Raw genomic sequence first — 25,560 nt, 5'->3', positions numbered from 1 at the left:
GAAGGGGAAGAACTCACGAAGCAGTCGTCGTCGATGGTGTAGATGTACTTCTTCATGGAAGCAGTCACCCGGATCGTTTTCTTGGGGTCGCCGTCCTGGACGATGATGAGGTGGTACGGCTGGAAGAAGGGCCTTGCACAACCACAAAGAGCCACAGAAAAGACTTCTTCTTTTGAATCACAATGCCACCTTGCACTTTGAACGATAAGCCCAAGTGCAAACCTACCACCTTGCTCGTGCTTCCTCCCAAATCCTCTTCCCAAATGAAGCCACACACGCTTAACTTTGACCAGGACGAACCCATGATAGATACCAATTCAAAAAAGAAAAAGAAAAAGAGGCAAATTCAAAATCTTCACACACGACGCACCTCGATGCTCTTCACCGCCGGCTTGTTGAGCCCCTTCAGGTGCCGGTGCGTACGCCCGCGGCCGCCGCCTCCGCGCGCTCCCTCGCCGCAGCCTCCGCGCCGCGGGCACGCCGACGGGAACGAGATTCTCTGACTTAGCTCGTTCTAAGCTAGAGGCACACGGTACTCTGACGTGGAGATTTTCAGCCGTCCGATCCACAGCGAACGACACAGATCGATCGCTACAGTAAGCTACAGTACCATGAACAATATTTTTCAAACAGCAACTCTAAACAGTATTTTTTACTGTTTCGCGCTGTTGCTATAGTGTTACATTAGAGGCACCGCAGCATGTGACACGGATTACTGTGCGCCTCTGACTTAGATCGTTCTAAGTCAGAGGAGCCAATTCCACGCCGTCAGCCCTAGTGTTTCGCCCGCACGAAACCGACGCACAAGGTGGGAGGAGAGACTCAGTCAGGCCCTATCCATTCCCTAGGGGTACAAAGGTAATTGCATATTTCCTAAAACCTTTTCTTTATTTCCTTTTGTATTTCTTTAACACAAAACGTGGGACCCACCAAACGGCTGTCACAAGTGAGGGTAGAAGGCTGGTTCAGATTCAAAAAATAGGGGTAAAACTGCAAACCCTAAAAGTGGGGTAAAACAGCAATTGGCTTTCAAAGTAGGGGCATGGATGTAATTATCCCTTTGTTCAATATTAACTTGTACGTTGACCCAATCTTCAGAGATGTACTTATAGAGAAGGAATAGGTTTGCCTTGTGTGTTCATGTAAAATAATAAGCGTGTATGTGTATATGAGTTGTTATATTTGTATTGTGTTAAAAGTAGGAGTAATTAGGATATCCCTTTGTTATTTGAGAATTTTGAGATATATATATGACGTACATACCTCTTTCTAAACGGGGACTTAGTAATTTACAGTAATATAAATGTTTCCTCCTATTTGTATTGTACGATATTGTCTACTGTGTTATATGTGTATGATCATTTGTTTTATTTTAAAATATATAAATCATCATATTTTTATTTATTTTATTACTAAATGTATTCTAGGCCTGACTTATATTTTTACATGCTGACCAAATCTTTTGAATAACATAATGATCAAACATAAATATATATATGTCGAAAAGTAAACGACGTCATCCATAAAATAGAGTTACTGTATTATACTCGCTTGGAAAACAGCCATCGATCGAGCACCTATTTTGTTTTCTACAAAGTTTAAAAAACACACAGCCACACAGGACAGCGTGCAGTAGTATCAACTTTGGGCATATGCATGCATGTACAAACTATAGACCGAGACGCGCCACCTCGTCGGCGAACACCTTCCTAAACTCCGGCATGCTCTCCGGCTCCAGCGACAGCGCCAGCGCGACGGCGCCGTCCTTCCCCGGCGCGTTCATCACGTACACGAACCCGCTGTAGTACATGATCGCCGGACCCATGAACGCCGGCGAGCCCCACCCGAAGTCGGCGTCGGCGAGCGACATGCCCAGCCAGCTGATGGCGCGGAGGTGCGCCCGCGAGATGCCGCTGCGCGGCAGGTTCATGGCGTCCACGCCCTCCAGGTAGTCCACCAGCGACCGCGCGTAGTCGTCGCCCTGGCTCGTCACCGCGCGCGCCCGCCGCGCCGCGTGCCCCACGGGGTTGGACACCACCTCCCCGACCGTCGCCGACGTCGACGTGCGGATCACCGCGTTGCCGAAGTACCCCGGCGGCAGCGGCGGCGACAGGCGCTGCCGCATGTCGATCATGGAGTAGAGCCTCGTCTCCGCCTCCGGCGGCAGCGCCCGCGCGCGGCACGCGCACTGCCACACCAGCGCCACCACCGCGCGGAACGTGGACGCCCCCGCGCACGCCGCCTTCAGCGCGCCCACCTGCTGCTTCGTCAGCGTGATGATGGCGCTCGCGTACGTGGACGCCGTGGCGGCGTGCGCCGGCGGCGCCGCCGGCGCCGGCTCGGGCTTGTACTCCGGGTGGTCGTACAGCACCGCGCGCGCCGGCCGCGCGGCGAGCAGCTTGTGGTCGAAGCACGGCGGCACGGGCGCGTCCCCGGCGGGCGCGCCGCGCACGATGCTCGCCCACGTCTCCGCGAAGTGCGCCGCGCTCCTTGCGTCCACCACCGAGTGGTGCAGCGCCATGCCGAGCACGACGCCGCCGCACCGCAGGTGCGTGACCTGCACCAGCAGCAGCGCGCACGGCGGGTTCGGCGCCGGCGTCTGGGGCACGAACAGGTCGCGCATCTCGTCGCACGGCACGAACTCGTTCATCAGGTCGTCCAGCGCGTAGTGCCCGGACCTCGCCGTGACGAACACCGCGCCCTCGCCGGTGCAGTCGATCTGGACGCGCCCGTCTTCGCCGCCGCCGGCGAGCCCGAGCCGGCCGGCGAGCGGGTAGAACGGCACCAGCGCCCTGGCGAGGCCGTCCCTCACGGCGTCCGCCGCGAAGAACGCCGCCTCATCGTCGCCGCTCCGCCGGTAGAAGTACACCGTCGGCGTGTACCCGCGCCGCGCGGCGAGGTCGAGGTTGGACAGCCACACGGCACCCGCCGGCGTCTCCTCCGCCGGGGCGACCACCTCCGACGTCAACACCTCCACCGTGGCCATCACAGTTAGTACAAATTTTTGGTCGCCGGCGGCGAGGTCTCGTTCACGTTGACGTTCACGTTGATCCGTGTGCCGCGCGCTACGTTTTTTCGGTGGTTTTTCGTGGCCATTTTGGGTTGGTTTATATAGAGAGAGCGAGGCATGTGTGCATGCAGTGGTGTGGGTTGGTGAGTTGGGTTGGGTGTATGAAATGGTTGGCACGGTGGGTGTGCAGCAAAGGCAGTGAAGTCTCTGCAGTCAAATTGCAGAAAAAAGATCAATAAGACTACTGTCACGTAGCACGAGTCCATTTGTTTTTGACCGGAGATGACACCAAGTCACACTAGGCCAGCCATACTTAATAGTGGTACTAGTAGATGCGTAGTAGGGGTATCAGGGGTTTAAGAATTAACGAGGTATCTCTTCTATCAGTGTCACTTTGATGCTTAGGATCAGAATTATTAATTAAGTATTAATTATTTTAAATTTAAATATTGATTAATATAAATTATAGAACAACTTTGCTGTAGAATTTTTTTAAAAATATACGCAGATTAACGGATCAGAAACATGCGCGCAGAGAACGAAAGAAATCTCCTTTGTTTTTGTCCATGGCTCAAAAGTACTATAATTTGTAAGAAGAAACAACAAATTGTAGGGGTTACAAACTATTTTTTTTTCTGTATATATGTACTTGTATGTATGTTGAATATGTACTTAACATCATGTGGTAATGGATAATATATGAGAAGAGACAACAAATTGTAGGGGTTACAAACTGATATTTTTTTTCTGTATATATGTACCTGTATGTTGAATATGTACTTAACATCATGTGAAAATGGATAATATATAAGAAGAAACAACAAATTGTAGGGGTTACAAACTGATAATTTTTTCTGTATATATGTACTTCTTGTATGTTGAATCTGTACTAAACATCATGTGAAAATGGGCAAATGGTTCGTCCTTAAATTACTGTATTGAGTTGAGACTGTCGAGGTTTTCCCATTGAGATTCGAGAGAAAACGTGCGAATCTCGCATCATATGATTAATCTCGTAGAAGTTTCACTGCAGTTAATCATACGTACAGTAGAGTAACTGTTTGTGTTATGCTCATTGCTCCCCTTTGCGTGTTTCTGTTCTGCATGTTAATTCTACTTTTTCATGGCATCTATAGTTTTGTAGCTAGGTTTGAATCAAGTAAAGATTAGTGCTGAGAAAAACTAAGTTGTTTTCATTCGGTTTTGGACGTTTGGTGGACTAGCTAATATAAGCAGGTTGAACTGAGCGCACACGTTTTCTTTAGAATCTCCACAAACTTCGTCACCACGTAGCTAATGGTGAGCTAAGAGCAAAAATTACCAACATTGTGTCTAACGTTCAAGCTGAATGTATTCAATAAAGTGGATGTGAAAACTAGTAAAGAGTCGCTAGTGGGACCTGAAAAGGAAAATAAAGTAGTTTTGTTAGTTATCCTTGTTAAGTAACTTACTAATTAATGTTAGCTCTTTACTAACTGAAGTGTAGATGCATTTCCAATGCAGAAATTACCCAGGCCCTGTTTGAACTTTGAAGAGCTTTTGGTGACATTAATTTTTCTCTAGAATCTTCACGTTTCTAAACAGTCCATATACTTATCTATTCAGATTACGATAATATGTAGTTATAAAATTTAGAAAATAAATTAAAAGCCAAAAATTTAAAAACCCTTTTTTCTATATATATTCTCACCGGCGCTATCTACGAATCATACTACTACTTTGCAGGCGGCTGAAATTGCTTTATGCAAGCAGCCACGCACGCCGCATCTAAGCAAGTGCCTGCGAAAATGCTATACCTTCGCAGGCGGGTGGTCTACCTGTCTAGGAAAAACTTTTTTTTAAAATAGGAAAAACTTTTTATATGAAAGGCTTACCTCATTCTTGTAAGTAGAAGTGAAAACCTAACAACTACGGCCGCTCGATAGAATAGAGCCACTGGTGCTTTCTTTTTATGTGGAATCATATGAAGTCGAGATGCTGATTGTAATTAACTAGTTAGTGTGTGTTTGCCGCTTGGACGTTTGGTGGAATAGCTAGCTAAGCAGTTTGAACTGATCGTGCACGTTTTTAGAATCTCCATAACCTCGTCATCATCTAGCTAATGATGAGCTAAGAGCGCAAAACAGTGTCGTCAAGCTGCATAAACCTCTTCAACATCAATATACCGTGGTATTTGAAAAGTGGTAAATAATATAATTGCAGGCGGAACCTGAAAAAGGAAAATGAATGGTTTTATAGAGTATTAATCATCCTTGTTATTATTAGCACTAGTATTTTCATATAGTATCAGAGTATTAATCATCCTTGTTATTGGCAGTAGTATTTTCATAGTATTATCTCCGTCTACATATACAAGGATTTCTGACTATATATGCGTACATGTGGACGGAGGCGGAAATATATATGTATTATTCTCCGTAAATAATTATTTTGTCAGTTGTACATATATGATCTCAAATCGATTTTCATGGTTTTTTTTCTTTGTTTGTGTGGAAACATAGTAAACCAAATACTGACGATAACTAACCAAGTGTGTGCTTGGAATGGTATTTTTCTGGCTGGGTTAGTTCCACGCTAAAATTGAAAGTTTAAAGAAATTGGAACGATGTGACAGAGAAGTTGAAAGTTTATGTGTGTAGAAAAGTTCGATGTGACGAAAAAGTTGGAAGTTTAAAAAAAAAGGTTGAAATCTAAATAGGGCCTAAGACTCGTGACTGATCTTAGACCAGACAGGTGGAAGAGATGACAGATTTGGGAGAGAGATAAGGAAGAATGGGATGAAAGGAGGAGGAGGGTTAATTTAGTAAGAAAAAACTATATAGATGCATTGAAGTGGTAAGTTGTAGTATATATTTGATTTCTGTCAAACTATAAAACCATGTATCCAAATATATGAATAATATGATATTTATAAGGTAGTGTTTAGATTTAGGAACTAAACTTTAGTCCATGTCACATCAGATATTTTGACACTAATTAGAAGTATTAAATGTAAACTAATAATAAAACTAATTGCATAAACGAGAGCTAATTCGCAAGATAATTTTTTTAAGCCTAATTAATCCATAATTAGCATATGTTTACTGTAGCATCACATACGCTAAACATGAATTAATTAGGCTCAAATAGATTCTCTCACTTATTAGTCCAGGATTATGAAATGGTTTTTATCATTAGACTATATTTAATACTTTTAATTAGTGTCAAACATCCAATATGACCGGAACTAAAAATTTTTTTTCCCGTGATCCAAACAGCCCCTATCAAAGAAAAGTCGTAATGGTACGAATTTAATTGAGCCACTAATTTAGCTATGGTCGCACACCAAAAAAATGCACTAATTACCGTCGGCATCTGGTCTGGTCCGGTCTGGTCCCATATTAAACATCACGCGCATTAACGTCTACTGTGCATTTGTACGATTGTACTCGAGCTGTGGAAAAAAAAAAGTTCACATCAAAATTAAAAGTTTAGTTAAAATTAAAACGATGTGATAGAAAAGTTAAAAGTTTGTGTGTAGAAAAATTTTGATGTGATAAAAATGTTAGAAGTTTGAATAAAAATTTTAGATCTAAACACGGCCTAATGCAGCTACAGTAGAGAACTGAAGAATCAGTGGAGATGATGCACATGGCAATTAATGAGCCGAGACGACGTTGACTATGAACGACAAGAGGTTCAGTGTCCGGTGGCCAACGAGGCATGGAGCTGCGCCGCCTGAAGTCGATGGAATCGGATGGACGTGGTGTAGCCTACACCGTGTACTCTAGGTCGCATCGCTCGCAGGGGTTGGTGGCCCGGACCCGTGTACAGATGACTACGGAGGCAATTTAGGCATGGGTTGGTCGCTTCCTCCGCTGAAACCAAGCAAAATTTTCAGCTCCCTGTCGCTGGTCCTGTCATTTCAGTACTGTTGTGATGCGTCTCGCGTTACTTAACAAGGTGGCAGCACCAACCCCCAAAGATGGTAGACTTTGTTGTACATGTTCTTTCTAATTGATTCAGATTACTTAAAAAAACATCATGTCCCATATTAGATTAACATATTTTAGAACATAGGTACTTTAAATCACATTCGACATAATTTTAGAAGAATTTGCGCATATTTTTGTGCTTAGAATTTATATCACGATTGATGCTCCGACTCCGATGATCTAGCTCTAGTGACTCCCTTCTCCTCTAACTCCAAACATCCCAGCGAATAGAAGTGGAGTTTGGGTTTAGGGCCTTGGATTGGGAGGGCTGAGGGAAAGCGGAAGAAGAGAGAGATCGCTTGGTTTAAAGTGATGGCTATGGAAGGTGACGGCTAGGGGTGGACATGGGCGGGTGGCGAGGTGCCGGCACTAGCGCCGAAGCCACGGTAATAAAGGAGGGAGGTGGGTTGGCGTTGAAGGTGAGAACAAAGCGAGCTTGTGATTAGAAGGCGACGGCCGATGATAGTGGATCCGACGGCAGAGAGTCGCTGGAGATGGAAAAGACGGCAAGACAAGAGGGAACCTCTCCGTCACCGGCTTAGAGAAAGAGGAGAGGAGGAGGAGGAGGTCAGAAAGGGCCTTGCCGATGCCATCAACACCTTTCGAATTTCTAACCAGCCGACGAGGCCAACTGGTGGCAAAGGGCGTCGGGTCAATGAGATAGGGGGCCTAGTTCACGTCCTGTGGCAGCCAGGAGGAAAGACACAAAATAAGGAGGGGGTTAGGGTTTGGGGAATTCACACAAAATTTAGAGCAACATGATTGAATGGGAGTTTTGAATCAAATAGATCTTTTTTTTTCAGTAGGAGGGTTACAATTCATAGAGTCATCGATAGAAAGATATTAAAACTAAGATGTGGCTAGTTACTAGACCAACCTCAAATACACACAGGAAACTATTTTTGAGGACTACCCATTAGAGGATTCAAGCAATACCCTTTTTAATATGCGAAACTTATCTTTAATATTACCGAACAACTGCACCATTACCTGGGACCGCTGATTAAACACTCCTGCGTTCCTTTCTTTCCAAATCCACCGCCACATCGATAGTACACTCCTGCTGTTCCGAAAAAGAAACCGGGGCTTTCAGCCACCAATCTCCTAGCTCCATGTGGACCATGTCCATCTTGCTCAGCCCATGGACAACTGTTAGGCCAGTTTGGCCGGCATAGCTAAAAGGTGTGTGGTTGTGATCGTTTAGTTTAGTTTAATCGATGGACAAATCCAATTACGTAATTAATTAATCGGTTAATCGAAGAGACAAGGTTAATAAAATAATAATAATTAGTTGTGCTGTCATAAAGTGTTAGTTTGTTAAATACTCCTCTGATTAAGGGCTAAATCAAGGAGGGATCTACCGTGTAACACTGGTGTCAGGTGACAACGACGATTTTCAGCAAAAACTTATTATTAAACTGTTTGTCTATATATATTATAATACTATAATCAAAATATAATTAGCATACTATGACAAATAAATTAATTTTCTGGATCCATCACTAGCTAAATGAAAACTCAATTCATGTTTTGTGCTAACAAATTAACACGTCTCACTGCCGTTAACAGTTTCTCACATCTCGGTAATAAGCAACTGCTTTCTAACGACGCATTTTCAAACCGATGACGAATTGTAATTTAGCTGGATCGAAGACGAAGACACCGTGATATATATACTTTCAAGAAGATTCTCCAAGATGAGCACCATAAGGAATCTCCTTAACTAATCACAGGACTTGCGTCTTCATCACGCCAGTATTGCCATCGTCACGCTAGCATCACCATTCATCAGCAACTGGAGATAATGGTTTTGCTAAACCTGTGGCAACATATTTTAGGGTTGATTAAGCGCAATTAAGCGGGGCACCTGACCTGATCAAGCTCCAACGCCTCCACTTATTAGCACTTTGCAGGCTAGAGAAATTAATAATAAATTTATTTTTCTTCGTACACTTTTTTAGAAAACAGAGCATTGTAATTCCAGTGTAAGTTTTAAATGTACAGTGTAATTACTTTGAAAGTTTATGGTGTAATTATAATGTATGAGTGTAGGTAATTTGCAGTGTAAAAACGATGGATACTTTTTGATGAAAAAAAGTTATGCTATAAATATATCTACTTCCATATGAGATATACTCCCTCCGTATCAAAAAAAAAGACAAACCATGTGTTTTCGTGTCCAACGTTTGACCGTCCGTCTTATTTAAAAAAATTATAAAAAAAATTAAAAAGACAAGTCATGCATAAAGTGTTAATCATGTTTTATCATCTAACAACAATGAAAATACTAATTTAAAAAAAATCATATAAGACGGACAATCAAACATTGGATATGAAAACCCAGGGTTTGTCTTTTTTTTAGGACGGAGGGAGTATAACTCAACAAACATGTAAGGCCAAATTTAACTTTACAAGTTATAGAAAAAGAAAAAAATAAAATGAAACTACTTAACATACATTCAAAGTATATTTGTTATTTTTCTTACAACTTATATATAAAAATTAAATTTAAACTTACATGTGAGTAATATATCTCGTGATGTTAATCTATCTTTTTTTAATTATTGAGATGATATATAAGAAGCGAGAGGATATCAATGTAATCTCAAGTGATGAAAACACTTTCCAAAAAAATTGAATGTTTTTTTCTTTTTCAAAAGTTGCTAGCAAGAAGGCAAACCAATCTTCTTCTTCTTTTTTAATTGCAAGCGCTAGACCATGGCTTGAAAACTCCAAGCCCCTAAACCGAATTTCATAGGCCCAGTTGAAGCCCGAAGACATGATTAGGTAGGAATGATGAACTTATTCCATCCAACTATCCAAGCAAATGATGGCCGACGGCTCGACAACAAACTGCTCTTCAACAACCGGGCTGAAATCAGTTCTATTGAAGTGGACTTCTGTTTCGTGGTAGAAAGAATTGAACACAAACTACTTAAAATCAGAGTTATATGTATACCCCAAGATCACATTGCAGTCTTGCAGATACATTTACAAATTGCCACTCATGATTCGGCAATTTGCGTTACTGAAGAACAATCTTAAACTGTCGATTCTAGGACAAGATTGAGAGAGTTTGTTGTGACACCCAGAATACCAATAAGCGAAGCGGCATATTTGCAAACTAAAAATAATTTATGAATAAAACTTTTAAATACGTGTTCTTAGCGATCTGAAAGCAAAGACGGAAAAATAAACTTCGATGAAAAAACCCTAAAATCAACTCCAAATTTAAAATTGAAAATTCAAATTTTGACTAATAAGTATAAGTATAAGCGAAAAGATGAGGCTCATAATCTCGTACTGTTTTGATGTACTTTAGCTGAGAGAATTATTAATTGATGTACATACAGAGTGATTTTATCCCTTAAGAATTATTACTACTTGTTGTACCAGATTTTGTAGTATAGAATTTAATAACTCTAATTTCAAAATAAAAAAAGGAATCATATATCTTCAAAGACAATAAAATTCCTCAAGCATATAATACTCCCTCTGTATTTTAATGTATGACGCCGTTGACTTTTTAACCAATGTTTGACCATTCATTTTATTCAATTTTTTTATGCAAATATGAAAATATTTAAGTTATGATTAAAGAACATTTGATGATAAATCAAGTCACAATAAAATAAATGATAATTACATAATTTTTTTTAAATAAGACGAATGGTCAAATGTTAGATAAAAAGTCAATGGCGTCATATATTAAAATATAGAGGTAGTACGTGACACCAAGTAACTGAGGATGTTGCAACACCGTAGCATATCCTGCACGGGTGCATCCTCTTTATATGCTAAAACACTGTATGCATAATGCATGTGACAACATGTCTTATTTTTTCTTCGGGCAAGGCGAAGAGACGCCAGCCAAATTTATTAGTATTTTTTAAAAATTTCATAAAGCTACATATATTCTAGCCAAATTATCACAAAACTACATATTTAAGGTGTAGTATTGTAAAACTATAGATTTTTTTAACGAAGTTATCATGAAACTATATATTTTGGAGTTTAAATCCTTAGCACTAGCGTTATATTTGAGTTATAAACGTTTAAGTTTTGTGATTGGAGACTGCACGCTATCATCGGCAAAAATGCCTGCCTCTAGCCAAACTTTTCATTCTGCGGCAATGACCCGTATCACTTTGTGCGACGGTTGCCATACTGCCTTGGAAGATTCCGTCGTTCCTCTCCTTCCACAGCATCCAAACCACTACATATCGTCATCGAAAGAACGGCGGTCAGCTTTGCACATCATTTTACAGAACGTACGAGCTCCACCAAATCTAAAAGTCCAAGGCACCGGTCAGAATGATACTTCCTCCGTTTTACGATATAAGTCATTCTAGCATTTCTCATATTTATATTGATGTTAATAAATCTAGATAGATAACATTAATATAAATGTGGAAAATGCTAGAATAACATCAATATGAATGTGGATAATGATAAAATGACTTACATTGTGAAACGAAGGTAGTACTAAATATCCTTCCCTTTTTATATGAAGTTGGCTAGATTAAAATTGAACTAACCAACGTCATATTGGGATAGGAGATTAGGAGGAGTAGATCTCCGGTAATGACATAATAACAACATATATATATCATCGTCATCGTTATTATGGGCATCATACCATCATCATTATTATCCTCATCATCTTATTATGCAATCTTGCTATACTGTTTCAGCAGTTAATTTCATAATTTGCTGTGCTGCTGAAACAGTTATTTTAATTTGTGGTGATTAAACAAATTAGGTTTTAGATGTAGCCGCCATTGACACGAATGACTCGGCCGTTGATCCACCCGGCGGCGTCGGTGCAGAGGAAGCCCACCACCGGCGCCACGTCCATCGGCTCGCCGATCCGCCCCATCGGGCACTCGCCGGCGACGGCAGCGACGCGCTCCTCGCTCTTGCCGGCGTAGAACATCGGCGTCGCGACCGGCCCCGGCGCCACGCTGTTCGCCGTGATCCCCGTCCCGGCGAGCTCCTTGGCCAGCACCTTCGTCATCGCCTCCACTGCCGCCTTCGTCGCCACGTACGCGCCGTACCCGGGGCGGAGGGACCCCACGTTGGACGACGAGAAGGTGACGACGCGCCCGCCGCCGCCGCGCGCCAGCCGCCGCGCAGCCTCGCGGCAGCACAGGAACGTGCCGCGCGCGTTCACGGCGAACGCGCGGTCCCACTGCTCCGGCGACGTGTCCGCGATGCGCGGGTACGCGCCGTCCTGCACGCCGGCGGCGGCCACCAGGACGTGCAGGTCCGGGCCGAACGCCTCCCGCGCCGCGTCGAACAGGCGCGACACCTGCGCGTGGTCCGACACGTCCGCGGCCACCGCGACGGCGCGCGGCGCCGGCGCGGAGTCGTTGAGCGACGCGACGAGCTTCTCCGCTGGGGCTGGGTCGCCGACGTAGCCGACCACGACGCGGGCCCCGAGGGACACGAGGTGCGCGGTGACCGCGGCGCCGATGCCGCCGGCGCCGCCCGTGACGATAGCTACCCGGCGGTGAAGCGGCCGGTGGCCGGGAGCAGCCGGCGATGAGCCGTTAATGCCAATGGACGGTGGTGGCACCTGTGGGTTTCTCACCAGAGAGTTCCAATCACTTCCCATGGCTTTCACATGCACTAATAATCACTACAAACATGATCGATTAGCCTCTGTCACTTGTTATATATATCTAAGAACAAAAACTACTGTCGATAGAAAATAGGGAGAAAATTTCCGATTTTTCAGTCATCGGATGCCCTTTGCGAGATTCATGCTCGTGCAGATTTTTTTTTTCAAGTTGTTGAATGTACTTTGAGATTCATGCTAGCACAAAGAGAGAAAAGGAGCATTAAACTCGTGACGAGTTTTTTCTTTTAAAAAAAATACAGTACATGCTCATGCAGATTTTTTTTTTCAAGTTGTTGAATGTACTTTGAGATTCATTCTAGCATGAAGACAGGAGATAGGCATCAAACTCATGACGAGTTTTTTTTTTAAAAAAAATACAGTACATGCTCGTGCAGATTTTATTCAGTTGTTGAATGCACTTTAAGATTCATGCTAGCACGAAGAGTGAGATTCATTATGCGAGGAACGAGCAACAAACAAATACTGCAAAGGTCGGATCAATTCACCCAGGAAATAGAGCAGCTCAGCTTGCGTTTAGGTCGCAGGAGGAAATCAATAATCCAATCGGCCAGTCCAAATGTCCAATCTAGGCGGCTAATTCACTCAATCATCGATGGTTGGAGTAAATGGTTTGTTCTCACAGGAACAAGAAGGAAGAGCAGACAAAGGTCGTGGGGCCATGGCGAGGACGCACCGACGGAACAAGATTCTCTAACGTGCATCACCTGATTTTGTGACACAAAGTCATCTGACATTACGTCAGAGGATCCACATCCCACATTGACATGGGACGCATGAGCTACAGTGAAGCCACGCACTTGTTCGATGGCTGTTGTCTTCTGGTGAGCTGGGTTTGGTTGGGGGGATGGGGAGGAATGCTTGGCAGAAATCCAAGGGGTCTAGGGACCACCCGGAGCACATCATTTTTCATATTCTTTAAAAAGTCACTAAAAATTTTAAAAATATATCTGTATAGGATATGTTACTGTACAAACATATAAGTTAAAATTCAACTTATATAAGTATAAAAAAAACATTAAATTTAACTCTGAATAGAACGTGTAATTCGCAGTCAAAATTATTGTTTTTGTTCTTAATTGTACAGGTCGAATGCAAACTTGCCTATTTAGAGAATAACATATCACATATTAATTTATCTTACTAAATATTTTTAAATGTTTTAATGAATTTTTAGATAATATGGACAAAAGGAGAGGGGACATCCTCTGGAAGGGGGAAAGAAATAAAATCCATCTCACTCTTCTTCCTCGAACGTGCTGTCCGACACGGCGCCACGTTACCACTCATCAGAGCATGCATGCGAAAGGACGACCCTCAACTTGGGCTGTGATGACTGATGTAATAGCAGTCATTGATTGGAAAGATCCAAACAAGCACTAGGCCAGAGCTTGATATTCAAAGAAGCAATCCAAGAGATGAGGTAGTGGTACTGTAGTACTCCCTCCGTCCAAAAAAAAAAACCTATTCTGTGTCCAACATTTGACCGTCTGTCTTATTTAAGAAAATTATAAAAAAAATTAAAAAGATAAGTCACGCATAAAGTATTAATTAAATGAAAATACTAATTATAAAAAAGACGGACAGTCAAACGTTGGCATGAAAACCCAAGGTTTGTGTTTTTTTTGGACGGAGGGAGTATGCATCAAACAGCCAAGTGACACCGCAACAAGAAGATACCTTATCCATTATCTTATCTAAAAAAACTCTCCCTTCGTTTAAAAGTGTTGGGCATATTTCATGTTTGGGTTTTCCAAAAAACACAATTATATACGTGTAGTCTTTTTTGCTGCTTAGGGCCGTATAGTGAACAGTCGTTGTTAGCCTTATCAACGTGAATCGAACTACTGCTAGATCCAGCAAATTTGATGAGGAGGCACGCAAGTGATAAAGTCTCCTACTACTTGAAGAGAAGTAGGGGAGGTCGGCGAATTTTTTTCTAGAAATATTACCATTTTAATGGAAAATTACAAAAATATAGGTCGGTTAGGTGAAATCGTAAGTTTAGCACCCTGTCGAACATTCAACAGGGTAGTTGGTCCACTAAAAAAATAAAAAAGTACATGAACAGTGTTGCGCTGTGGTAATGTTGAATATGTCCGCATGAGCAGTGCACTACAGTGATTATTCTCTTTTTTAAAGAATTTTTTATCACCCTGTCGAACTGCGACTTTGCCTAACCGGCCTATGTTTTTGCGATTTTCTATTAAAATTGTATTATTTCTTAAAAAAAATTCGGAGGTCGGCGAGGGAATAAGGGGGCGGAATTAGGGAGAGAGAGAGAGGCGGGGGGAGTAAAAAAGAAAGATGGAATAGCCGACGGGTGGGTCTATAGGAGGTTAGGTCTATATATGTATGTTACCATGATGTCTAAAATATAAAAGTTTCTATTGTTTTCATAATAAGAAATATTGTAAGTGCTAACACGAATATAACTAGGCATCGAAACACAAAATATATTTAAGAGTGGCATCCATTGTGGCGCTCTCTCTCCTTGATCGAGACTACTTTTAAAGATGTTTTGCATTCTTCATTCCCATAAACCTTGTTGAGGGGGATGTTAGTATGGGCGTGTTGATCTGAAAAATCGATACGCAGCAGCCTGGGAAATCTGCTTAACTCTAGTGCAGGTCCGGGAAATTTGCCTTCGGGTTCTGAGCGTGCCATATGGTTTGATCCTGCAACCAACAAGACAGAAAAAGCAAAAGAGTTAAATCCATCAACGATAGCCGATCGGCAGGAATGCCGATGACATATCGTTGGGGGCCACGCTGATGCAACTCAAGTCGGATCGGCGTAGGCAAGTAAAAACTTGGAGATTGTTCAGTGTACTATCGGCTGTAGATATCAGCGACACGTAATCTGTTAGATGGGGCACGCTTAGATCGAGTGACTGGGATAGATCGGTGGTGGCACTGAGACAGTATAAATCACTACATATCTAAACATACTCCAAAAAAGAGATTATGCGCGCTCATAGCATAGCCGATGGAGTGAACCCGACCTATATCGGCTAATACTCCGATACCGCCTTATACCAAGATACCAACACAAGTGAAATATAGGAAGCTTGACACAATCTGGAGACTAGGGAGCTTGATCTACTTCAAGAGGATGGGATCTTGATATAAGGGGCAGATCTAGACGATTTAGAACCAAAAAGGAAGATAAAACGACTAAATCAGGCAAGATCGGCTGAAACCCCGATACTATCTCTATTAGCAGTCAAAGAATAGATTAGATAGAGAGCCTTAGGACAGTACTTAATAGGTCGAACCTAACCGATGTAGCATTAAGCGCAAAGAGAGGCAAAAGATCTAATCAAACCGATGAGAGCTCATTCAAGATGGTGGATGTACCGCATAATCTAGCTCAAAAACGAAACCTAAGCCTTCTAGTTGTTTTCGATGATAGAGGCTAGCTGGAAAGGCCTAGATGACGAGATAAATCTAAGATTATGCGACACATATGATAACTCGGCGGCTTGTGAAGATAGGATTAGAGTGTCATAAAGATGTAAGCACTAATCCCGAGAGCGCAAGCCGCCATGACAAGATTTACCTTTTCGTCGGAGATCGAACCTGATGTAGCCCAACTCGAAAGCAAAAAAACTCGTCGAAAACAATGAAAAGTAAAAAGGGTGGTGATGCGCCGAAGTGTATTGAACTGACGTTGTTTGATTACAAGGGGTCAGGCTATATTTATACCCAAAGTACATGGTAGGTCCTTGCTAGACACGACTCTTATCTCTAACACACAAATGACCCTTTCAGGTGGGCCCTTACCAAAATATCTCTAAGGAAACTAGAAAAATGTCCTAATTAATAGATACAATTGCCTCTCTTAAGACTCCTTCCCTTGCGTGGCAATAGCTATGAAGATCTTTAGTCCAGCCCAATCACGATTGCGTGGCCACTTTCCTGAGATCGGCGGTATCGGCTTGACTACGTCATGCCCAGTACTCAGCCGATATGTTTTAGCCGATATCAACGTAGCCGATTTGGACGGCAGCCGATGCCGTTTGTAGCTAGCTTTTATTCTTCTTTCCTGAATAGTCCTTTCTTCTCAAAATCGGCTTCTTTTCCTACTTCGAATCCAACTCATGGAGCTACCAAATTTGGTCATCAACAGGGCCTCATATGGGAGGTACCTTTTCAATATGTAGACATGGTACCTAATTGAGACATATCAGGTGGAAAAGATTCTTTTTTAGTCACTTCAGTGGTTAATTTTTGAATTGCTAAGATTCCATTCCTAAGCATGTCATTAGCTGAATATATATATGGCATGTTTGGTAGAGCTCCAACTCCTAAATTTAGCTCCAGGAGTTGAGTTTGGAGTGGAGTTTCGGAGCAGCATAAACCTAGCTCCACCTCTCTAGTTCATTTTGTCACAGTTCTCACTCAACTTCGCTCCCATTTTAGATGGAGCTAAAATTGTTTGGCTAAACTCTAGCTCTAGGAGAGGTGGAGCTGGAGCTGTGCCAAACATGCCCATATATATATTACTCAAAATCTGTACCCACGATATAAACAATTTATATAGAAATTTTTTTATATCGTGGTACATATTTTGAGTCCTATAAATACTTATATTTTCAAATGAAGAGAGTAAATACATGATTTGTGTTGCAAACCAGCTAGGTATATAGCACAAGTCTTTGAGGGAAGATCCCTCGGCTAACTAGGTGCATATGGAGGTGCCTAAAAAAGACTAGCACCACATTTTAAAAAAGAAGTTATTATTTTGCTACGCTATAAATTACATATATTTACATTGTAATTACACTCTAAATTTCAAAACATACTCTCTAATTTTTTTAATGTATCTTTAAAAAAGACTAGCACCACATTTCTAAAAAAGAAGTTATTATTTTGCTATGCTATAAAAATTACATATATTTACATTGTAATTACACGCTAAATTTACGCTCTAATTTTTTAATGTATCTTGTACAATCAAGCTTCTGGTGCACACACCAGTAAACTCCGAAAATTCTTTAAAAAGCGTATGTTTATTTTCAACAGTAATATACACATATGCAAAGTCTTAACTACATATTCATTATATTTTAGTTGAAATAAAAAATATGTTTGTTTTAAAAGTAAAAGTCTATCAAAAATGATATTTTACACATAAGTGTAATACTTTTGTATGTATGTACACATTTTTCAAGAATTTTTGTTAAATTTATTAGTTTCCAAGCACAACATGCATTGGAAAATTGTATGCATAGGAGACAGTCTCATAAATTTCAAGTACACACTATATATACATGAAAATTATGAAAAAAATTAATTACAAGAAGGCTAGCCAACGGGATCCTGTCCAGACGGGATATAAGTGGATAATCTTATCCGTTCCCCCCTTGCTTCCATCTATCTCTCCCCGTCCATCTTTTCATCCCCCTGCCGCTCCTCTCTTCTCGCCCTCCGCCTCCACTCTTCTCTCCCTCTCTAACGCATTGCTTCATTCCTAGCAAGGTTGGAGTGAGCGCATGCCCCATGGCGAGGTGGCTCTGAAGGCTCGAGTCATTCCTCTCTATGGTAGAGTTGTCCGCAAGAACCCTCACGGTAAGGCCGGGTGGTGTCCGCGCCCGTTCACGCTGTCGGCGGTGACCATGGGGCTCTCACGTGCTAGAGGCTTGGGAAGAGCTGCGAAGAGTTCAAACTGGGAGGTGAGTTGAGCCGTTGAGGTGTCCGTCTTGCCGCCGCACACGATGTCCCCAACCATCATGCTCGCATGTGTGTCGAGGATGACATCAAGGAGGAATGGCGTCCCTCCATCTCCCATGAAGAGGTAGCCATCTTATCTCCATTCTTACTTTGCCTCCTTTCCCTTCTCATAGTGCTAGTCGTCGTGAAGGTCTGGCACCCAAGAATCATGTCTGATACCCACATATACCTGATGTCTAAATATCAAGTCTCTAATACTTGGGTATCAAGTAATTGATACCTCGATTGTTCAGACCGATACCCACAAGTACCACACATGATACTTCGGTATCGGGTATGCAAATACCTAGGTATTAGGTGAAGTGGGTGTGTTGTGTCTCTCACGAGGTATGTCTCTTACGAGGAGACGTGCACTGGCGCGTGGACTAAATGGAGCTAAGTGATCAGAATGAGTGGTTCTCTTGTCCAAAGGACAGGAGCATGTGCGGTAGTCGTCATCAAACAATTCTCTACTATTATAAAAATTAAAGATGTTTTTGCCGGTATTTTGATATGTCATCCGCATTTGAGTCGGGTTTTAAGTTCGTTCGTTTTTGAAAATACAGACCCGTGTTTGAGTTAGATTTTAAGCTTGTTTTGTTCTGAAAGTATAGAAGGAGTCGTATAAGAAATCTTTGAAAAAAACTCGCATGTTAACTTGAGATGAAATAAAGACTCCTAATTACAGCTCATGATTTTCTAAAAAGAATATCAAAGCGAATTCCCACAGTGACCGTATACTTAATAATAAAATTGAAATAGCATTTATCCGTCGCAATGTGCGGATATTTTTTCCAGTAATTACCTATGTGAAAGAGGAGATAGGAGAGAAACATACTTACGTACGTTTACAATAAACAATAAAGATTAACAATCTCACCAGAAAAAGAAAATCAAAAGAGTGACAGAAATCAATATATTTTAACAAAATCGTTATAAATTCGGCTTAATTAAAAAAAAGTTGGTGTTGAGCTCGAATGGAGCTAACACTTGAGCCCCTCATAGAACACATCCTTGAACTTGACAAGGCTCTCGGGCTCCATGGACACGACGACGTCGAGCCGGCCATCGCCGTCGTCGCGGCCTGGCACGAGGTAGACGAGGCCGCTGAACTGGAGGCACGCACGCCCCATGAACGCCGGCCGCCCCCAGCCGAAGTCGGCGTCGTAGAGCGGCAGCCCCTGCCAGCTGATCACCCACAGGTCACTCTCCGGCATCACCCACTCCCCCTTGCGGAGCCCCGCCGCGCCGCCGCTCGCCGCCGCCGTCTGCTCCAGGTGGTCCACCAGCGACCGGACGTAGCCGTCGTCGAGCCGCGCGGTGGCGGCGGACACCTTCTCCGCGACGGCGCCGAGCGGCCCGGCGGCGACGATATCGCTCACCTTGGCCACCACCGACGCGCGGAAGATGGCGTTGCCGAGGTAGCCGCGCGGGAGCGGCGGGTGCAGGCGGGTGCGCGCGTCGGCGGTCATGTACAGCCGCGTCGCCGCCTCCGTTCCGGCGACGGCGAGCCCGCGCGCCTTGCACGCGCACCGCCATACGTGCGCGACCACCGCCGTAAAAGTGGACAGCCTCTTGCCGGCGCCGGCGCCGGCGCCCCTGAGCGCGTTGAGCTGGTTCTTGGACATGGGGAGGATGGCCGAGTCGAACGGCAGCTTTGAACCGCCGCCGCGGCGACGGGAGTACTCGGCGTGGTCGAAGCGCACTGCGGGAGGGGAGCGCGCGCGGAGGAGCGTGCGGTCGAGCCACGGCCGCTGCACCGCCGCCGCCGCCGCCTCGCCGTCGCCGGCGACGTCCCTCGCAATGGCGGCCCACGTGTTGACGAAGTCCAGCGCCGCGAGGCCGTCCGCCGCCGTGTGATGGATAGCCGCGCCCAGGCACACCCCACCGCACCTAAAGAACGTCACCTGGAACATGGCCAAGATGCCGGCGGCGGCGACATCGGCCGCCGGGACAAGCATCCGCCGGAGCTCGTCCGACGGGGCGAGGTCGCCGAGGTCGTCGACGGTGGCGTCACTCCGCGCCGTGACAAAGAGCACTCCCTCGCCGGTGCAGCTGATCTCCGGCCTGCCGGCGCTGTCCTGAGCGAGGCGGCCGGCGAGGGGGTAGAAGGGGACGAGCACCTTGGACAGGGCGGCCTTGAGGACGTCCGGCGAGAAAAACGCCGGGTCGGAGTCGGGGCCAGTTCGCCGGTAGACGTAGACGGTGGGGGTGTGGCTCCTGGCCACCAGCAGATCGAGGTTGGAGAGCCATATCCTGTGCTCCGGCGTCGCCTCGCCGGCCGTCACCATGGAGGACTCGACGATCTCCACTGCCATGGATGCGAGAAGATGCTTTTCTCTACTACTCCACTCTACTTGTCACGTGTTTTGCAAAATGCAAAATGCGAGAAGATGCAGAATTATACTCCCTCGGTCTCAAAATGTACTCCTTCCTTTTCATATTACATAAGTGGTTCGATTTATTTTTCTAATCATACTTTGTTAAATTTGATTAAATTTATAAAAAAAGTTAACAATATCTAAAATATCAAATCAATTACATTAAATCTAACATTAAATATATTTCGATAATATGCTTGTTTTGTGTCGATGATACTGCTATATCTTTTTATAAATTTGTTCAAACGACTTATAATATGATAAATCGGAGGAAGTAAGAGAATTTGATGGATCGTATACATCATACACAAGTACACATCCAATTAAAATCGAAAGTCCTAACGGGCGATCGATCGCTGGGCACGATCGGTCCCTCTCCCCACATCGATCATCCCCTTCTTCACGTGGTTTTCTTTTTTGGCACCGCATTACTTTTCTATTTTAGTAAATTTATACACCTAAAGTTTGTGCACCTCAAGTTTACACATCTCAGTTTAGAGACCCAAAATTTATAAGTCAAAAGTTTATATATCCGATTCAAAATTGAATCTGAATTCAAATATTCTTTTATATATATAGTATTTCTATACATCTAAAGATTATACAAACCCAAAGTTTATATATCCGATTTAAATTTGAATTTGAATTTGAATTCAAATATTTTTTTAATGTATAAAATTTTCTAACGTTTGTTTTTTTATTTTTTAAAAAATTTATGGTGTAGTAGGAAGAGAAGAAGGAGAGGAGGAAGGGGTTGGGGAGGGATCCAGGTCATCTACAGTACAGCAGAGAAGAACTGTAGCTACAGTATTCTAATGCATAGGAGGAAGGGGTTGGGGATGTGGATCCAACAGCAAACAACACACCCTAATGCTCCAAATTGGGGAGAGGAGTGTCTTATGGCGGATGTGGGGTGATCACCCGCGCATTAGCACCACCCAATTAAAATCCCTTTATGTTATGAATCCAATTAAAGGAGGCTGCAGGTTACGTAGAGTGGGCCAGCAACAAATATTGGGCCTGGCCCAGTGGCAGCTCAGCTCCAAATCCACAAGCGCCTAGCCGGAGCAGCCCGACCGCCATGGCACTCCTCGCCGCCGCCGCCCGCCGCTTCTCTCGCAGCCTCCGCCGCTTCAGCTCCTATGCCGCTTCTGGAGGAGAAGAAGCAGGAGGAGTGCCCGCGGGCGTGGTGGAGCCCGAGTCCCCCGTCCGCGCGCCGCCGGACGAGCAGTTCGCGGCGTGGGTCGCGCGGCTCCGGCCGGGCTTCACGGCGGGGGACCTGGCCGAGGCGATCTCCTCCGAGCGCGACCCGGACCTCGCGCTCGCGCTCTTCCGGTGGGCGGCGCTCCGCCCGGGGTTCCGCCACGCGCCCGCGTCCTACCTCGCGGCGCTGACCGCGGCCTCCTCCGGCCGCCGCCCCGCCGCCGCGGAGAACCTCGTCTACGACGTCCTCGCCGGGGCGTGCGGCCCCGACCTCCACCTCTTCAACGCCTGCCTCCGCTTCTGCTGCGCCCGCCGCCGCCTCTTCCCGCTCGCCTTCGACATGTTCAACAAGATGCGGTCGCTCCCGGCATCCGCCGCCTGCCGCCCTGACGTCGAGACCTACACGCTCCTCCTCACCGCCGTCGTGCGCCGCGTCCGCCGCCCGCCGGCGTCCATGGTCTACCTCCACGCCGTCCGGTCCCTCTCCCGCCAGATGAAGGCCTCCGGCGTGGTCCCGGACACCTTCCTCCTCAACCTAATCATCAAGGCCTATGCCCGGTGCCTTGAGGTAGACGATGCACTCAAGGTGTTCCGTGAAATGCCGCTATACGGCTGCGAGGCCAACGAGTTCACCTATGGCTACATTGTCAAGGCCATGTTCCAGAAGGGCAGGACTGACAAAGGAATGGTGTACTTTCGGGAGGCGAGGGAGAAGGGATTTGTGCCGACTGGTGGCGTGTACATGACGGCCGTGTCAGCGCTAGCGATGGAGTGGAGATTTGAGGAATCAAGAAATGTTCTTATTGATATGCTGGATTGCAAGAGGAAGCCAGATATGATCACCTACAGGACACTGATGGAGGAGATGTGCAGGGCTGGGCGCGCAGAGGATGCGTTCGAGCTGCTGGAGGAGCTGAAGGAGAGGAAGCGAGGGCCGTTAGACCAGAGGATGTACTCAGAATTGCTTGATGGGTTGCACTGGATTTCTCAACCACATCAGGATAGGGTTTCTCCCTGTGACAAGCGTTCTGATGACTGAAATGCTTTGATCAATGGATTGTCTTGCATTGTATGATGGTGATCATAGGCATAAAAAATTGAATGGATGGCTGCTTCAGAAGACTGCATACCTCTGCTTGAAGATTCAATATGAATTGATGCAGAGGAGCTATCTGCTTCTCTGGGATTAACTGATTGACTCCAATTTGCACGAGCACATGCGGGCATGGCTGAATCAAAGCCAAGGGGTTGGAGAAATCTGCAAATGTCTTTCTTGCAGGTGGGATCAAAATTCTGTGCGAGCGTATGGCAACTATTGTTGATTGGTGTCTAGTGATAGCTGATAAACACGGCTACAAGGGCAATTTCTAGAGTAAATCATGCAGGGAAAGTTGTTTCAGGTATCATATATGACATTAGCAGCTACGCAACAAATTTTTAGCAAGTCAGTACATTTTTAGTTGTTTTTTCTCACAATGTTCAATACCAAAGTGATGAATATTTTATGCCAAAGAGCAATTGTTCTTTATACAGATATAAATTGATATTACATATATATCTACAACAATCATGTGCCCTTTTCATGTTTCAGAATGCTCCCGTGTATAGTACAACTCTTATGTGAGGATACAACTAAAAGTTCAGTTTCTCCTTCATATCAGGATTTTGAGTGTCCAAACCCTAACATTGACTCTGCAACTGCAAGTAGGAAACTACCCCCTGGACAAGCAAATGTGGGGTGGATATATACTAAGGATCATTCATGCTAAACTGTACTTACAGATAGACTATGTGATGGAAGCAACTTCACAGTCCGACATTAGCAAAACGACTTTTTTTTAAAAACTGTATCAAGATTAATGATTTTGTATTTAAACAGCAATAGAAGCAGCAAACTGATCAGTGAGTGAAGCCAGGTTATATCCTCTCTTATCTATGGATTAATACATACAACATATTTGTTCAGAGATAGTACCAGTTGTGACAGAGGTGCCAGTTGCAGTACCAACCTAACTTTTGTCTGAAAACAATTGTTGCCCTTGGTCTACGATACTTGAGGCGCCAGTCTGTTGTTAATCAGCTGTGTCAGTATGTTATCATCCTAATCGAAGTGAATCAGCATAAAATCCAATATATTGCTGAGCATGTGCCATCACAGTATCCCACCGAGTTTTTACGTATGCCCGTTGTTTGTAAATTTGTATGGCAAAATCTAACCTGCGTTACATGGACACAATGGATCATGTGTGCATCTGAAAGAAAGAAAATTAAACCTCCATTTCTCCCACATGCCAATCGGCAGAGCCTGCAATGAAGCTGCAATTTCTATTTTACAATCCATTAACTCGAATGGTTCACATTCGATTGAAAAAAAAAAATTGTAACTTCCAGTTGCTTGTGCCCAGTGTACACCATTTTGATTGAACGCTAGATCCTGACCCCTAGTGGTAAGATGGTTTTCGCTAATTTTTGGTCAAACCTACTGTTTCAAATTTGAATATCTGAAAATATATGAAATTTCACTTGAAATTTGCTTAATTTCCGTGTCGAAACCTCAAAATTTTACAGTTTTCGATCGGCTCTCGTCGTTCCTGTCGCACGTTGTTCCGCTCTCTCTCTCTCTCTCCCCAATTTTGCAGCTTTCTTTGAAGCTGGCAAACCAAGAAACCTTCGACGCTAAGCAGACGTCGTGGCAAGCTGCGTCCCGTCGATCCGTCAACGGCCAATCTAATATTTTTATTTCCGCGTGGTGTGATCAAAACTAGTACCCACCCTCAAAGGAAGATAGCGGTAGGATTAATTTTTCGTTTATTTGTTTTCCGCGAAACGCACGGCATCACGAGTCCAGCAACAGAAGAGAAGAGAAGAGAACGCGTCCCGCTTCCGACTCCGGCGAGAGCGAGACCGAGAGCGCGCGGCGGCGGCGGCGGCCGGAGGAGGAGAAGACGATGGGTTGCTGCTGCAGGTGCCTGGAGATCCTCTGCGCCATCCTCCTCCCACCGCTCGGCGTCTGCCTCCGCCATGGCTGCTGCACCGTCCGTACCCTAATCCGATCCCCTCCTCTCCTCTCCTCTGCCCAAGCTGATTAATTATTGATTAATTCCTCTTATGATTTCTTTCTTTTCTCTTGGCGTTGTTGGGAGGGAGCAGATGGAGTTCTGGATTAGTGTGCTGCTCACCATCCTCGGGTACCTCCCCGGCGTCCTCTACGCCGTCTACGTCATCGTCTCCGTCGACCCCGACCGCGAACGCCGCCGCCGCGTCGACCCCGACGAATACATCTACGTCGCCTGACCATCTGTGGAGTACTTAGTAGGTGATTAATTAGCTCCTGGAAAGCATATCCTTGTTCCTAGTCCTATTACCTATATCTGCTCCTGTTCCACCCTTCAATTTGTAAACTGGTACTAGTACATCTGCAGCCTTTGGACAAGTCGAATCGGGTCGGAATTTGTTACCGTAGTTCAACTGTGTTACTGTGACCGTTTGATTGCTGGATCAATTGCTCTCAAGTCTCAACTTGTGTTGTTCTTCAGTTGCTGAATTTATTGACAGTCTGAAATGAGGATTTGGCATGCTATCTAAGAGAATTGAGTGTAACTAGTATATCTGATAACCTGTCCTTTTTTAGCCCTAG

The 25,560-nt window shown here is 44.5% G+C and overlaps 5 protein-coding genes across 6 annotated transcripts; 2 read left to right on the top strand and 3 right to left on the bottom strand.

The window, feature by feature from the left end:
• Positions 1-1,528: 1,528 nt before the first annotated feature.
• On the bottom strand, positions 1,529-3,056 carry LOC127777641 (hydroxycinnamoyltransferase 4-like). Its single transcript, XM_052304242.1, has one exon. The coding sequence runs from the start codon at positions 2,984-2,986 to the stop codon at positions 1,670-1,672; it is 1,317 nt and encodes a 438-aa protein (XP_052160202.1). The 5' UTR covers positions 2,987-3,056; the 3' UTR covers positions 1,529-1,669.
• Positions 3,057-11,409: 8,353 nt separating this feature from the next.
• LOC127777469 (NADPH-dependent aldehyde reductase-like protein, chloroplastic) lies at positions 11,410-12,760 on the bottom strand. Its single transcript, XM_052304067.1, has one exon. The coding sequence runs from the start codon at positions 12,599-12,601 to the stop codon at positions 11,750-11,752; it is 852 nt and encodes a 283-aa protein (XP_052160027.1). The 5' UTR covers positions 12,602-12,760; the 3' UTR covers positions 11,410-11,749.
• A 6,169-nt stretch (positions 12,761-18,929) lies between these two features.
• LOC127777467 (putrescine hydroxycinnamoyltransferase 1) lies at positions 18,930-20,794 on the bottom strand. Its single transcript, XM_052304065.1, has one exon. It carries the CDS (start codon positions 20,655-20,657, stop codon positions 19,323-19,325), a length of 1,335 nt encoding a protein of 444 aa, XP_052160025.1. The 5' UTR covers positions 20,658-20,794; the 3' UTR covers positions 18,930-19,322.
• On the top strand, positions 20,660-23,888 carry LOC127777468 (pentatricopeptide repeat-containing protein At3g25210, mitochondrial). 2 transcript variants are annotated; one of them, XM_052304066.1, is made up of 2 exons: positions 20,660-20,734; positions 21,697-23,490. In XM_052304066.1, the coding sequence occupies exons 1-2, from the start codon at positions 20,660-20,662 to the stop codon at positions 22,960-22,962; spliced, it is 1,341 nt and encodes a 446-aa protein (XP_052160026.1). In that variant the 3' UTR covers positions 22,963-23,490. The 2 variants fall into 2 exon arrangements, 1 of the variants encoding a protein (XP_052160026.1); XR_008018334.1 differs by lacking the exon at positions 20,660-20,734 and adding an exon at positions 23,515-23,888 and having other exon boundaries at positions 21,686-23,323.
• Positions 23,889-24,615: 727 nt separating this feature from the next.
• LOC127777356 (hydrophobic protein OSR8-like) lies at positions 24,616-25,503 on the top strand. Its single transcript, XM_052303932.1, has 2 exons — positions 24,616-24,958; positions 25,074-25,503. The coding sequence occupies exons 1-2, from the start codon at positions 24,872-24,874 to the stop codon at positions 25,215-25,217; spliced, it is 231 nt and encodes a 76-aa protein (XP_052159892.1). The 5' UTR covers positions 24,616-24,871; the 3' UTR covers positions 25,218-25,503.
• The last annotated feature ends 57 nt before the right edge of the window (positions 25,504-25,560 follow it).

This window comes from Oryza glaberrima, chromosome 6 (assembly GCF_000147395.1).
Source record: "Oryza glaberrima chromosome 6, OglaRS2, whole genome shotgun sequence".
In the NCBI taxonomy this organism is placed as follows: Eukaryota; Viridiplantae; Streptophyta; class Magnoliopsida; order Poales; family Poaceae; genus Oryza; species Oryza glaberrima.
The sequence above is the reverse complement of the archived record's forward strand: the minus strand, read 5'-3'. Positions and strand labels throughout refer to the sequence as shown.

Coding starts and splice junctions, on each gene's coding strand:
- LOC127777641 (XM_052304242.1), bottom strand. CDS start 2,986: ATGGCCACGGTGGAGGTGTTGACGTCGGAGGTGGTCGCCCCGGCGGAG.
- LOC127777469 (XM_052304067.1), bottom strand. CDS start 12,601: ATGGGAAGTGATTGGAACTCTCTGGTGAGAAACCCACAGGTGCCACCA.
- LOC127777467 (XM_052304065.1), bottom strand. CDS start 20,657: ATGGCAGTGGAGATCGTCGAGTCCTCCATGGTGACGGCCGGCGAGGCG.
- LOC127777468 (XM_052304066.1), top strand. CDS start 20,660: ATGCGAGAAGATGCTTTTCTCTACTACTCCACTCTACTTGTCACGTGT. Junction 20,735..21,696: donor AATGCAAAATGCGAGAAGAT/GCAGAATTATAC, acceptor ATCCAATTAAAG/GAGGCTGCAGGTTACGTAGA.
- LOC127777356 (XM_052303932.1), top strand. CDS start 24,872: ATGGGTTGCTGCTGCAGGTGCCTGGAGATCCTCTGCGCCATCCTCCTC. Junction 24,959..25,073: donor TCCGCCATGGCTGCTGCACC/GTCCGTACCCTA, acceptor GGGAGGGAGCAG/ATGGAGTTCTGGATTAGTGT.